This window comes from Ziziphus jujuba, chromosome 1 (genome assembly GCF_031755915.1).
Source record: "Ziziphus jujuba cultivar Dongzao chromosome 1, ASM3175591v1".
Taxonomy (NCBI): Eukaryota; Viridiplantae; Streptophyta; class Magnoliopsida; order Rosales; family Rhamnaceae; genus Ziziphus; species Ziziphus jujuba.
The window spans coordinates 28,904,884-28,919,273 of record NC_083379.1 but is presented as its reverse complement, the minus strand read 5'-3'; the positions used below and the strand labels follow the sequence as shown (position 1 = coordinate 28,919,273).

The following is a 14,390-nucleotide window of genomic DNA, read 5'->3' as shown; positions in this document are numbered from 1 at the left end:
TATTTCTTGCATTTTAAATTTTAAAATAAAAATAAAAAAAATAAAAACAATTCTCAACCACCCAAGAGTTTTTTATAATATTGAAATAATATTTATAAAATATATTATAATTGTAGTAATTGTTTTATATATCTTAATTAATAAATAATTTATTAATAATAGCATATTTTTAACTGTTAATGCTTATTATAAACCAATTGATTAAGATAAATATAGTATCTATTCACTATTTCATCATTTCTTATAAGTTTTTATGGATATCTAATAATTTTTTATATTTCTATAAATATTTCTATATTTTAAACCTTAAATCCTGTTATAAGTTCTAACTTTTAAATAATAAGAATGGGTTCTAACTTTTAAATATAAGAACACGTCAACGGGAGTGGATTATTTATATTGTAATCAAATTACTTTATCTATAACATTACGCAACTATCCTATTTTCCCCAAAAAAACATATACATATATATATATATATATATTTATTGCCTTTACATATACATATACGTGTAAAGCCCCAAAAAAAAAAAAAAACAAAAGAAAAAAAGAAAAAGAAAAATATAATTATATAACTATGTTGCAATTCATTGCCTTTAAACTTAAGAAAGACATTTCCCGAAAAATAACAAAATTAATATAAGACAACCAAAAAAAAAAAAAAAAAAACTGTGTAGTGGGGCAAAGGAACAGAAAGCAAAAAGACAAATAAACTATCCAAAGCTAAATACATCATCTGTCATCCAATTACTGTCTTTATTCATTCCTTTCGATTCATACCCAAAAAAAAAAAAAAACAAGCCGCACATACACACACAAACACAAGATACCCCTTCTAAAAAGGTATAATTAAAAGAAAAGTAAATGAAATAAGACCATCCCCTAATTCTAAGTAAGTACATGGGGGAGTCTGGAACATGAATCATTGTTCATATTAATGAGAACTTTCTGATTCGGACCTGTTTTCCACCAGAGCACTAATTCTTTCTACAGTAGTAGAAGAAGATGGAATACTCTGGAATACAAAGCACACTATAACAGAAAGATGCCCAAGGATAAAGACAGACAAAGGAAAAAACCAACATGAGGTAGACAAGGTAATCTGGTTGGTATAGCTGATGATGATTTACCGCGAGCTCGGGTTGGAATTCCACCACTCCTTCTTCTGTCATGTACTTGGAGAGTTTGAGTTTGAAATAGATTCACATCCTCATTAGTTGATTGCCTCCATCGCTGCATATATTGGCCCTGAAACCTGCTAACCAGTGGATAATTCAGAGCACCTTCACGAGCTGAAATTGGAACAGATTGAGACAATAATATTAAGACAACAACCAGTGAGAAACCGACCGTAAATTTCATCTCAGCCATGTCTCTGCCAAGCAAAAAACGCTTCAAATGAAGAAGGGATATCTAAGCTTTAATGGATGGTTTACATATATGCTTTCTCTTGTGATGTAACAAATAAAAATATATTTATGCTTTTCTTTTTGAGTGAATATATGCTTTTCTTATGACATAGAAAGATATTATATTCACACACACACACACACACAAAAAAAAAAAAAAAAAAAAAAAAAAAAGAGAGAGAAAAAAGAAAAGATATCATCTTGTGGAGTTGGGTGTCTTAAGCTACGGTGCCTTTGACAAATAATATTGGAGTTAATGTAGTTGACATATGCAGTTAGTTTATAATATAGCTACCAACTGCAAGGGCGATTCTTCTCTCTTACTATGCGAGTTGCCATATTTGGGTAAAGAACAATATGAACATGTGTTAAAAGCAGGAACAAGGAAGATCCGTTTCATAGCGACAATGAACAAAGTCAAGCACATATTAAAGGGTCAAAGATATATTCAGAAGAGTGGAGGGACACTGTCCCACGTAAAGAAATATAAGTCAAAGATATGCTTGACTGGTTAAGATATGCGTGAAAATGGGATTCAGTTTGATTTTTTTTTTTTTTTTTTTAAATCCTGCCTTACTAGGCAGAGATTGACATATAATTTGAAATTCCACCTCATCTACCCTTATCTCTCTCTTACTCCGTTTGCCCTCTGTTTCTTGACAATTCAATTTAACGCTAGAATTTTTATTTTATTTTTCCAAAATGGCTACTCAGTTGCTTCTACTCTTTCTTTAAAAAAAAACCCTCGGCCTTTTTTTAATTTTTGTTTTGTTTTCAAAACGCTTCCTCTACCATCATCATTTATTAAGTTAAAAAAAATATTGAACCACTTAAAACGATCAAAGTTTAAATTTTCTGTATAGATGAAAATATCAAAATTTTAAACTATAGAATTTTATTTAGAAATATCAAATATCGATAAAAATATATAAAAACTATTTTAAAAAATAAAATTTTTTGTTAAAATTTTAGATTAACTTATTTAATCAATTAATTATCAAATTGATTATAAAAATATTAAATATATATATATATTATATTTTTCTTAATCAATTTAATTTATAGTAAATAGTAATGATCATAAATAAATAATTATTAATAAAATATATAAAAAAAAGTATATATTTAATAAAACTTGTTTATTAATTAAAATAAAATAATTATTACAATTATACTATATTTCGTAAATATCTTCTTGATATTCATAGAATTGTTAGGTGATTGAAAATTATTGATTTTTTCCTCCACTTTATTTTAACATGTAAAATGTAAAAAGTAATTATTAAAAATGTATCCCTTTAATAATTTTTCATGAAATTATTAATATATTAATAATAAAAATCTTATATTAAATATAGTTTCCTTTGATATTTAGTATAATATATTCTATCATCTTTTTATTTTTATTTGCTTAATATTATTAATTTAAATGCTATCAATATCAATTGTAAATAATATTTTACTTCCATGTTATTATTTTCTATTTTTATATAATCAACTATTAACTTATAATTATGCAATTCTAATAAACTTATCTTATACAAAATGTATAGCAAGTATATATATATATATATATATATATACTTTATCGATAAATAAAACCTATCAAGATTATTCAATTTAATTCACTATATTTTATTTATATCATTAAATATTTAAAAAATAATTTAAAAAAACTATAATTAAAATTAATTTAGTAAAATAATTTATTAAACATCAGTAATATTTATGAATTTTTTTATAGATAATAATATCTGTTTCTATTTGAAATTTAAATTTTTTTTTACCCTTTTAAAAAAATAAAATTGTAAAAAAATTTCGATAAAAATTTCAGATATTTAAAACCTTGAGAACAATGCATAAGTTAATAAAATTAAATTTTAGTTTTTTTAGACCATTTTTATCCTTAAAAGAAGAAGAGGAAGAGCAAAAACAGTCCTAATGGCTTCTCACTGTAACAAAAAAGGTATGGGAGGTGTGGGAGGAACGATGGGGGATACGAAGCGTTTTGGAAAAAAATTTAAGCAAAAATGCAGAGGGTTTCAAATAAGAAGAAAACAAATAAATGAAAAAGGTTTTAGAAAAAGTATTTGTTAGCACAAACTTTGAATTGTCTTTTTCCTGAGCATTTTTCTTATTTATACTCATTGAACCCAATTTTTATCTGCCTCTACAGGTACAGTGGGAGAGGACTTATTCACATCTTACTCCTTGCTAGAATTATAATGTAAAAAGATATGACAAGTGGATCACAGACGGTGTCCCTCAGTTGAATTCGAGTGGCTCATGGTAAAACTTTCCTTTTACCTCCTACATTTTCTCAGGGTCCTGGTTTGGCTGGAAGAACAAAGTCTTCCACTCTGTTGACTTCTTAAGTCGGTTCCGCGGGAGTAGCTTTTGTATTTTTGGAGTGTAATACACGAAAACACCTTTAATTAATTATTTTATTTTATTTTATTTTTATGCATACTAACATTGTTGAAAGCTTATTTGCTGGGTGTGGAAGACAGAGTGGCAAAGTCTTGGTGAAGAATTTTCGAAAGGAAAAAAAACATAAAAATAAAAAGCACTAACGAAATCCCTAATATTTAAGTGCATTAGGGCAGCGTAATTGAGAAGATGTAAGTCTATGCGATGGATTTAGCTTAAAAAAAAAAAAAAATGTCTACTGTGATGGGATTTGTAAAGAAATGGAAAGCGAAGTCAGCACAAGGAGTTAAGAGAGTGGGAAAGAGGGAAGATGAGGTGCATATATACATTATATATATATATATATATATATATGGAGTAAAAATGCTATGGCGGAGAAAGGTGACCATCAGATGGAGGTGGACATCTATCCGTAGAGTCGAATCAGATAGATCATGTGGTTTTTCTGATGGCTGTCGCCCGGCATGTGGTGTGCAACTTCACTAGAAAAAGCGGGCCCGATATATGGAAAACCCAATATCAAAACTCTTAAGCACCCAAACACACTCAAAGCATGCAAAGATTTTAATCAGACAAGTGCAACCACTTACAAGTATATCCGGCATCCCTGAAGTCACAAGATTAGCTTCATAATCTTTGGCTGGAGAAAAGATTCAATGGCTCACTTCTTAAGATTTTCTCCAAAAGTTGTGGTTAGCGCTGCAGCTTATCAAGAATCTCCGGTCCTATATCATGGAGTGATAAAATCTGGCCTACTTGTTTAGCCAATTCACCTGTGACTCGATCCATGTAGAGCACATATAGTCCATTTCTGCTTTCCAACAATTCTAACGCTTTTCTGGCGTGAAGGATTGATGCCACCCATTCTTCAAAGAGCACTGCAAAACAATTATGGTTATCATTCCTCGATTGTAGTTGTATGCGCACAAATTTGTCCATACAATAAACTTATGGGCTAGTAATCAAAGAAATATTTCAAAGTTGCAAGATGCATATAGGAGACAGTGAGCATTTATGTACTACATTTGATTTCATGGTGCCAGATACAAACCGAAGAGTCTGTCCATAAACTAAACTATGCTAGAGCTGAAATTGTTTAGCAAAAAATTAAGCTGGAATGCAAAATAGGTTTAGTGAATGAACATATGAAGCTGAACATACTCTTATCAAAGCCTTCATCCTTTGACCAAATTGATAAGTAGTCAGATTCCAAAAACTCAATTAGCTGGATCCTGTTATTTATAGAAACCGATTAGACTTATAAGCTGAAATTACCATATAATAAATCAAAATAAGAAGTTATCCCGAAAGTCCTAAATATATAATGAGGATCTGACTCTAAAGAAAAAGCAATACATAATGATAACAAGATTTGAGGGAAATAGCAATTTGTAACATGGTGAAGAAGTCTGAACCGACTGTAAACAACAAGGCCAATTGGTGAAAATAAAGTGATATCCAGAACTCGTTGAAAAGTAGTTTCCTGTTTGGAAAACCTCTGAAACATACAATGCAGTTTAAAACTAATGCAACTGAGGTGAGTAATCATCTACATTTCTGTAGATTCTTGGAGAGGAAGGAAAACCTCCTTGAGTGCAGGAACCAAATCGACCTTGTAAGACACTTTGGCCACATAAAAGAAGCAACTGACACATCCATTTGAAGAAATTTCTTTCTTTAATGGTTGCAAATAATGGAGCCAAACTATCAAACAATTCAGGGATTTCAATGTTAACTAGATGAAAAAAACACTTTCATTCTAATATTACACTGCCAAGTTTCTGTCATTAACAGAAAACAAACTTGAAATGACTGAAGAGATTATTATGGCCATAATTGTTTTATAATAATACACTTACATTGTGAACATACATTCATGCATGTGAGGAAAGGCAATATCAAATGGATCTGTGAAAAGTAAGCTTTCTGCAAGAACAGAAATTCTCTGAGAAATGAAGAGTATCACACGTTGTCCAATATAGGGCTCACTTCCAAGCTTACGAATCAAATGCTGAAAATAGAACTGAGCATCCATGTTGTTACAATTTGATCCTGCACAGAACATGGAAAATGAAAAGAAAGAAACCATTGTATAAAAAGAAGTCATAGCATGCCCAGCAGGCTGAAAATTATTTAGAAGTCGATAAAAGAACTCCTCCAATATTTAGATCTTAGATTTGCAAAAGAGAATCTAGCCACAAAAAACAGATTACCATTTTCTTGTATGGGGGAACACATCCTTTTAACCAACCGTGAAATTAAGCTGCTAATAATTCCTTCAATGAGTTCCATGCTCTTTTCCATTGATAACAAACTCTTCAATGAAGCTTAAAAAGGCCACAAAGATCATTTACTGAGAAAAGTCAGCTAGGAAAGTAGCGGCCAATATTGCAGCCTTAAAAGGGGGAAAACAAGATACTTAAAAAGAAAGAAGAGCGCATACAAAATACAATGAAAAATTCATCGCAGAATAAGAGGGCTCAATTAGCACAGGCGAAAGGGTCTTCCTCTATTGGAGCTTTCTATTCAGAATCGTAGAATACTATAATTAAAAGTATGTAAGACATTCCTGATGTAAGACATTCCTGATCTTATTGATAAGCTATTCTACTTCCAGTTATAAGTAATAACTCAATTGCTTTATATCTTAATTGATATAACCACATAAAGCTTGGAGTTTGTAACTCCTAACAAAATCAATGAATATTTATCCGAGAAGATACTTGATGCTATTATTGGTGTTCCCATCCCTTCTACTGTGACAGTCACATATTCAACTACTATAGACATATTTTTTAATCTCGACCATGAAATAAAGTAAAATATAATATCTATGTGCTTGAAACCTCAAAAAAGTTACAGAAATATGCAACAAATAATTAAACTAGCTATATGAATTAGAGATATCCATTCATGGCATGCCAAACTCTATTGAGTCTTATGGATAGCAAAGTAGAATCAGCTTCTACAAGCCATAGCAGAGATGCCTTGTTGCCCCCTTCTAAACCGTCCCAACCGCGCCAAAATATAAAAAAAAAATAATAATAATAATAAATAAAAAAATTAATAATTAATAATAATAATAAATAAACAATTATTTATTTAAAAAAAAAAAAAAAAAAAAAAAGCATCACTACCTAAAATGAAGTCTACAGCTTGGTGAGACCAGTTTGCAAAATTTGCCTCCACCTGAAACAACAATGGGCTTAAAATTTCCAAATGAAAAATTGTTACATTTTATGCTCTAGAACAAAAATTAAGATGAAAGACAAAGTTATGCGATCTGACGGGAGAAACAGTGTTGCAAAGCTCAACAATGAAATCAACCGAGGCCCCAAGCTGCTCCAATTCATTTTCATTGCTAAGGGCTGCGCTTGTAATACATATCGAAGTTAATAGAACTATTTGAGGATTAAATTGAATAAGACACAGGCAAACAAAGATAATTCTACGAGATTCTCAAATAGTCATTTAATAGAAACCTGATAAACAACGTCCCTGTACCGAGCAACCTGTTTTTTTTCTCCTTTCCTTGAACCTTACTGCAAATAAAAATTGAAATAAATTTCGACATTCATGTCAGATATAAAAAGCCCATCCACTGGAGAAGATGATGATTGATTAAGAACCTTGTCTGATAAACCTCCGTCGCAAAACGTCATTGAATCGGCGATCAGAGCAATCTGAATCTGAAAGTGGCTTAGGGCTTAATTTCCCCAAGCGATCAAAGAAATAGCACTTGCAAGAAGAACTCTGCGGGAATAAATCGAATTGTGAAGCATCTGCACTTAAAAAGCAATTCATTAACACTTATAAGATGCAAAGACTCGAAGATAGACCGAGAGAGAAGAGAGTATCGTTTTTGTACCTTCAGCTTGCTTGAGATCTTCTCTGAGTCTTAAAATCTCTTGCTTTCGCTCTTTAGCCTAAATCTCAAAACTAACAAATTAGTTGACTAAAAAGTTTAATAAAGGCTGTCGCATAGGATAACAACAACGAAACAGAATTAATTTAGAGAGAGAAAACTTTCTCGGCAACCAAACAAAGAGTACAACTTAGGAGGTTAAGAGAGGGACAGAGAGCAAGACCTTTCGCTTCCATCGGTGAGCATCGGATTCGGAAGGATTGGGAAAAGGAGGTTGCTTTTGGAGGAACTTATAACGGAGAAGAGAGATCGCTACGGCGAGCTTCAGCGACTTGTCGTCCGCTCCTCCATTTTCGGGCTGTTCGCTTCCCGACGACATTCTTCTCTCCCTGAGAGCCGCAATGCACTGCGCGGGAAGCTCAAATTACAATCCGCTTCACGCTTCAATTTCGACAAAGGACAACAAAAAAAAAAAATAAATAAATAAAATAAAATAAAAAAAGAGGTTTTTTCATAATACAAAAATACTATACGCGCATCAAATTCATTAATTAAACTTTAAACTTTTAATGGGAAAAAAAATAAAATATAAAAAAAAAATACTCCATCAAATTTTGAGAATATTTGTTGAAGTTACATTCAATTAATTTCGTTATATATTTTTCCTTTCATGAAAACAGGGAAAAATAGATTTTTCCCCTACTATCGTGTAGTTTTGCACTTTATTCAAGAAAAATTTTAGATGCATTAAAAAATCTATTTAGGAAATGATAAAGTGTTATTATTTTACTAATTAAAAATACTAATACAGCATTTAATAAATAAGTAATCACTACACCGTAAAAAGGTGAGCGAAGAAATAGAAGGTAAGATTATGCTTTCTCGGATAAGCTCTTTGACACTTATTAATCTTTTGCCCAAGCTCGCATGTTTCTTCCAAGGTAAAGATACTTTTCAATAGCCATTAATTGAATGAGTTCAAGTTGAGAGGTGGTGCAGCAAAATGAAGACTTTCTTTCTTGATTTGGTTATCACACCAAGCATAAAGAAACTGGAAGTAAATTTGCATTGTGGTTACTGTTGGTTGCTGACAGCAAGGTGTGAACTGCAGTGAAAATACCACACAAGATATATATGGCCGCAAACTCAAGTCTATTTCTATATCGAAAATCTGAAATATATTTGCTAGCTTTTAAATATTGAATCAAGACGGAGTTGTTGGCAAAGAACAATACAGAGGAAGGAAGAAGTGTATCGTAATTTGTAGAAATGTGTTGAGAATGACCGAGAGTGAAATGCAACCTTTTTTCTATATCTGTTGATTGGTTACGAAATAAGCTAAAAATGGTTGATAACTAGAGAGCTCACCCCTCTTTCTATCCCATTCAATATATATATATATATATATATAGATATACACAATATTATCAAATCATAAACATAAATTTTTTTATTAAAATTTTAAAACATATATCGAAACAAAATATGAAGAGTAAGATATTTAAAAATCTGATATCAGTTTATTATTATATTATATTTACATATTTATATTTATATTAGTTTGTTTATGGTGTGACGGTTTTTTATGATGATTTTTTAAAAAATTATTATTAATATTAAAAAATTCATCACTATCATTTATTATTTTATTATTTATTTAAAATATTAAAAAGAATTTTGTTTTTGAAATTGCATGTGGAGCTTGAGATAAAGTGCCGCAAATTTAAAATGTCACACCTTGATAAATAATAAAAAAATAAAAAATTTTATTCACTTGTTATTTCACGAGGTCTCCCATCCCATCAATTTCTTGAACCAATAAAAATTAAAAAAATAAAATAAAATAATAATAAATTTTTTATTATTTTATTTATTCTTTATTCACTTGCACCACGTGCTTTGCCATCTTATCACCATCCCCTTAACCAATAAAAATTAATAAAAAAATAATAAATTTTATTCATTATCATCTTCGACTCTTCGTCTTCTTTGCGTATTTTTCTCTCTGCTTCTGCATCTTCTTCTTCTGAATCTTCTCTATTTTCATCATGAATAATCATCTTCTTTTCTTCTCCATCTTTTCTACTTATTTATAGATCGTCTATCGTTATTATCTTCTTCTCCACTTCTTAAATATATTTTTTTCTAAATTATTTTGCAATTAGTGGGTTAAAATCAATTAAAGAATGAAAAGTTTGAAATCGGTGAATTTACAATTCAATCGAATCGTGAGATTCAATTCGATGAAACGTGCCATTCACCTGTAAAACAATTCAAATAAACAATTTGTATCATTTAACATCCATTACGATATGAATTGGACGATTCGAATTGTGAATCGTCCTTTTTTAACAACATTGTATATATACACATCTAATGGTTCCACCTTTCTTACTACACCCACACCTTGGGTTACATTGTGAAACCAAAAAAGCGATCTTTGGATTATTCTAGATATACAATTCTAGCCACATAAATGTCAATGTTAGAGAAACACAAGTATTAGATGAACAAAAAAGTGATTTTTGGATTACTCTAGTTCTACCTTTCTCACTTGTTTTTTCATGGATGACATATTACTTTTCTGCAGTGCTAACTTTGATGAGGTTCGAGAGGTAAAGAAGTGCCTCAATCTTTATTGTAGATGAACGGGTCAGAAGATTAACTACTCTAAGTCTGGGTGCTTCTTCTCTAAAATGTACAAGGAAAGTTAAGTCACGCATTAAAAGGATTATCAAAATGAATGAGTTGCCGAAAAAGGCCAAGTATCTTGGCAACCTAATGTTTATCAGAAGAAACCATTCAAAGGCTTATTAGGACTTGAAAAGGAAAGTGAAGGCTAAACTCAAGGATGGAAGTCCATGCTTTTATGCTGGCAAGCAGGTTTACCCTGATCAAGTCAACCGTCACTACAAAGCTTCCAGTGAAATGGTGTTGAAGTATTGAAAACATGGAGAGTAAGTTTTTTGGCGGTGGAGGGTTGAATGGTAGTATTTACAACCCAATCTCTTGGTTAAAAATTTGTAGGCCTAAAGTTTCTAGAAGTCTTGGTTTAAGAAGATTGAAGGATATGAATTTGGTTTTCCTTAGTAAGTTGGGGTGGTTATCATCCACAGATTCTAGCTTAAAGTCCAAATACTTTCCTAGAAGTTCTTTCATGAGGTGTAGCGGGAAGAAGAGCAGCCTTTGGACTTGGAATAACATCCTCCTTTCTAGGAAGTTTATTTGGGCAGAAGGGATGGAATTAACATATGGGTTCCCAATAACCCAAACTTCCAACCAACTCTTGTTTTCAAGGATGCTAGTGTTGTTTGTGGCATAATTAATGCTCTTAGGCTTTTGGATGGTAATTGGAACTTCAGTGTTTGTTTGATAGAGATACAGTCTCAAATATTTATAAGATCCTTTGTACAAACTTTAATTTGGTATAGAAATAGCAATGGCTGTTTTTCTGTAAAGTCAACTACAACATGGGGTTCTGTGACAACATTCTTGCTTTCCCTTAGTGGAAATATCTTTACACTTCCAAAATCCATGAGAGATTTAAGTTTTTTATTTTTTATTTTTTTTTATTTTTTTATTTTTTTATTTTTTTATTTTTTATGAAAATTGGATCATGGACTACCGATTGCTTCCACCCTACTCACTTGTAAATTCGTTGTTGAAAATGGCGATTGTGTGCATGGCTGTGGTTGTTTATAATCCATTTACCACTTGTTCTTCCATTGTTGTGTCGCTAAAGCCATCTGGTTTGCCATGCCTTGGAGCATTAAGTAGGATAGATTGGTTGGTCTCTCCCAAAAAAAAAAAAAAAAAAAAAAGCTTAATTTTCTAAGCAATCTTGTTGGATTTCTCCTAGTCTATACTAATGATAAAGATGACTTCTTTCTTTATGCTTCTCTCATTCTGGATTAGCTATGGAAAATTAAAAACAAAGCTGTTTTTGACAATAAGGTATTCTCCCTTGAGAATACTATGGTTTTGTTGAAGCACAGCTTTAAAGAGGCCAAGGGGTGACTTCCAGCCACTTTATCGAAGGTATGCGTGCTTTATCTAGTAGACCCAAGTGGTGCACGCCCCTGTGCAGGTTATTAAAATCAATTCAGATGCTGCTATTAATGATGGAGTTAGCATAGTTTGAGTTGTTGCGATAGACCATTTCGAAAAAGTGATAAAAATCAAGGCTGTCCAATTACATACTGACATACCAGAGTTGGCTGAAGCATTTGGGGTTTTACATGCCTTGATTATGGCGCATGAAGAAAGGTAGACTAGAGTTTGATGTGAATCAAATATCAGGAATTTTGATCTCAATCTGAATATTCCTAACCTTCAAACTATACATTAGGCATAAGAAGGAGTTTTCAATGATATTTTGAAGATTAAAAGTTGGTTTTAGGAAATGTCTTTCTCACGGTTCCAAGGAATGCTAATTTCTTAGCACCCTTTGTGTGTAATTGGTGTTTAAAGAACTTCACCATAGGAGTCTTGTCGTTGGATACTTTTTCTAGCATGTTCTTTGCTTTAGTTACCTAGAAGAGTGGCCATCATGCGGACTCCTCCTTGTAGGCTCATGTCTTCAGGTTTTGGTTTACAAAACAATTACTTCGGCCAAAAAAAAAATGTATTAAATTAACTAAAGTTGAGTTACTTCAACCAAGCTAATTTAGATTTTTCTTTTATAACACATTAGGCAGTAACATTCTCACTTAATATGTGTTCTTGAACTTCCAATGTAACTCTTAGATTGAGACTTGTCTTTAGGAAAAACCTTGGTCATAATATCAACATTTTGATTTTTAGACTTGCAACATTGAACTTGATTTACACCATCTTCAATTGTGTCTCTTATGAAATGATACTTAATCTTGAAGTGCCTTGCTCTCTTGTGAAAAACAACATTCTTTGCCATTGCTATTATTGATTTGTTGTGACAATATAACTCAGTGGCTTCAACTTGTTTCTTACCAATGTCTTCTAAAATTCTTCTAAGCTAATTGCTTTAGAAGATGCTAGAGATGCTGATATATATATATATATATATATTTAGCTTCTGCAGATGATTGAGCCATATTTTTTTGCTTCTTTGACTACCAAGAAAATACTTTTGAACCAAGAGAAAACACATATCCATATGTGCTCTTTATATTATCAGCACTGTCATAACAAAATGAAAGGGCGATCTTATAGTTCTTGGTCTGTGAATATACATTGTAGGTGTTCCATTTTATTTTCCCATTGAGGCTGAACCTAAATATGTGCTCGAGAGATAGGTGTCCATTTATTGATAAGAGATATATGGATTCTAGAGAAGATAGGAACCATGGTGGTCCCTCCTAGACAGCCCAAATTCCACAAGTGTATAAGAAAGTTGAATATATATTTGATTTCACTTGAATCACTCCATCTATCCTTAAGAGGAGAAGTTTAGTTTCAAACCCCAATTCAAACAGAAGAAGTATGCCATGCTTAATGTGCCTTGGATGATCAATATCTTAGGTTAGAGGTTGATGAGCACATTGAACTATCCATGTGGCAAGAAGCCCTCACAGCCTAGGCATAATGATGCAATTATCAAGGTTATTTATATTTATTATTTGGAAAAAAGATGCTTATAAGTTTTTCTAATATGCATTTTTTTTAATAAAATTTTTACTTTTGTAGTAAATATTATTTCATGCATGTTTTAATTTTTTGTTGGTCTTTATTTTTTTTTAAGATATCTAGTATATATAAATATTTTTATTTTATTTTTGAAAAATTACATTTGTAATTTTGTAGGTTTTTTTTACTAATTTATTTAAAAACAATAGTATTATTTAATTAAAGAGGCTCTTATCCATGATTCCTGGATTTTATTAACATCTAAGATTCTAATATTGGCCGTTGGATCTCACAAAACTATCAGATCTGATGGTCAAGATTTGGTTGGGCTTTAACATATCAAGTGAGGTTAGTTTTCCCTTTTTTTCACTCCACTTTAACAATTTCCATCTTTTCATTTTCCTCTATGCTCGCATGATAATATCTGGTGGCTTATTCTTTCCATTAAAAACTCTATAGATTTGGGTTGTAGATGAAATCTACAAACAAATTCTTAGTCTTCCCTATTTTGCACAAACATAAATTTTCTATCTTCCCTTAATGGTAGAAGCAAACCACATCAAAGCTAAACTTGGTAAGCAATTTTTCTTAAGCTCATTATTATACATATATATATATATATATATGTATTTTCTATTTGATATGGTATATGATTTGAAGAAGACAATCATAAGCGTTGACGCCCAAAGTGTAAGAAAAACTTATTTTGTTTACATTTATTTTTTGTTCAATAAGTCAAAAGTTTGCAAATGGAGTTACCTGTGTTCTATTAATTTTTTTAATATGGTTTTTTATATCGTTCACTTAACCATGCTTTAATTTTTTATGGTTAACTATTATTATTTTAGTTTAGCTTTGTTTTATTTAGTTTTTTGTTTTTTGTTTTTTTTTTTTGTTTTTGTTTTGTTTTGTTTTTTTTTTTTTTGTTTTGTTTTGTTTTGTTTTTTTTTTTTTTTTGTGATTTGCTCTATTTTTATGTTTCAAATGATTTCTTTGTTTTTGAATTAAATGTATATATTGAAAAGTGAAAGAATGCATTCAACCTTTTGGAAGTTGGTTAGGATTGGGGTTAGACAATTAGG

General features: G+C 30.9%; 1 protein-coding gene across 5 annotated transcripts; it reads right to left on the bottom strand.

Moving 5' to 3' along the window:
• Positions 1 to 712: 712 nt before the first annotated feature.
• LOC107426496 (protein MULTIPOLAR SPINDLE 1) lies at positions 713 to 8,181 on the bottom strand. 5 transcript variants are annotated; one of them, XR_009638330.1, is made up of 11 exons: positions 7,928 to 8,181; positions 7,708 to 7,765; positions 7,469 to 7,621; positions 7,322 to 7,381; positions 7,128 to 7,207; positions 6,977 to 7,028; positions 6,053 to 6,166; positions 5,699 to 5,891; positions 5,001 to 5,071; positions 4,430 to 4,717; positions 713 to 1,375 (listed from the first exon to the last, which is right to left on the bottom strand). XR_009638330.1 is itself a non-coding variant. In XM_016036698.4 (10 exons), the coding sequence occupies exons 1-10, from the start codon at positions 8,081 to 8,083 to the stop codon at positions 4,533 to 4,535; spliced, it is 1,122 nt and encodes a 373-aa protein (XP_015892184.1). In that variant the 5' UTR covers positions 8,084 to 8,181; the 3' UTR covers positions 3,964 to 4,532. The 5 variants fall into 5 exon arrangements, 1 of the variants encoding a protein (XP_015892184.1); XR_003056129.3 differs by having other exon boundaries at positions 714 to 1,292; XR_007239818.2 differs by having other exon boundaries at positions 714 to 1,255.
• Positions 8,182 to 14,390: the final 6,209 nt, after the last annotated feature.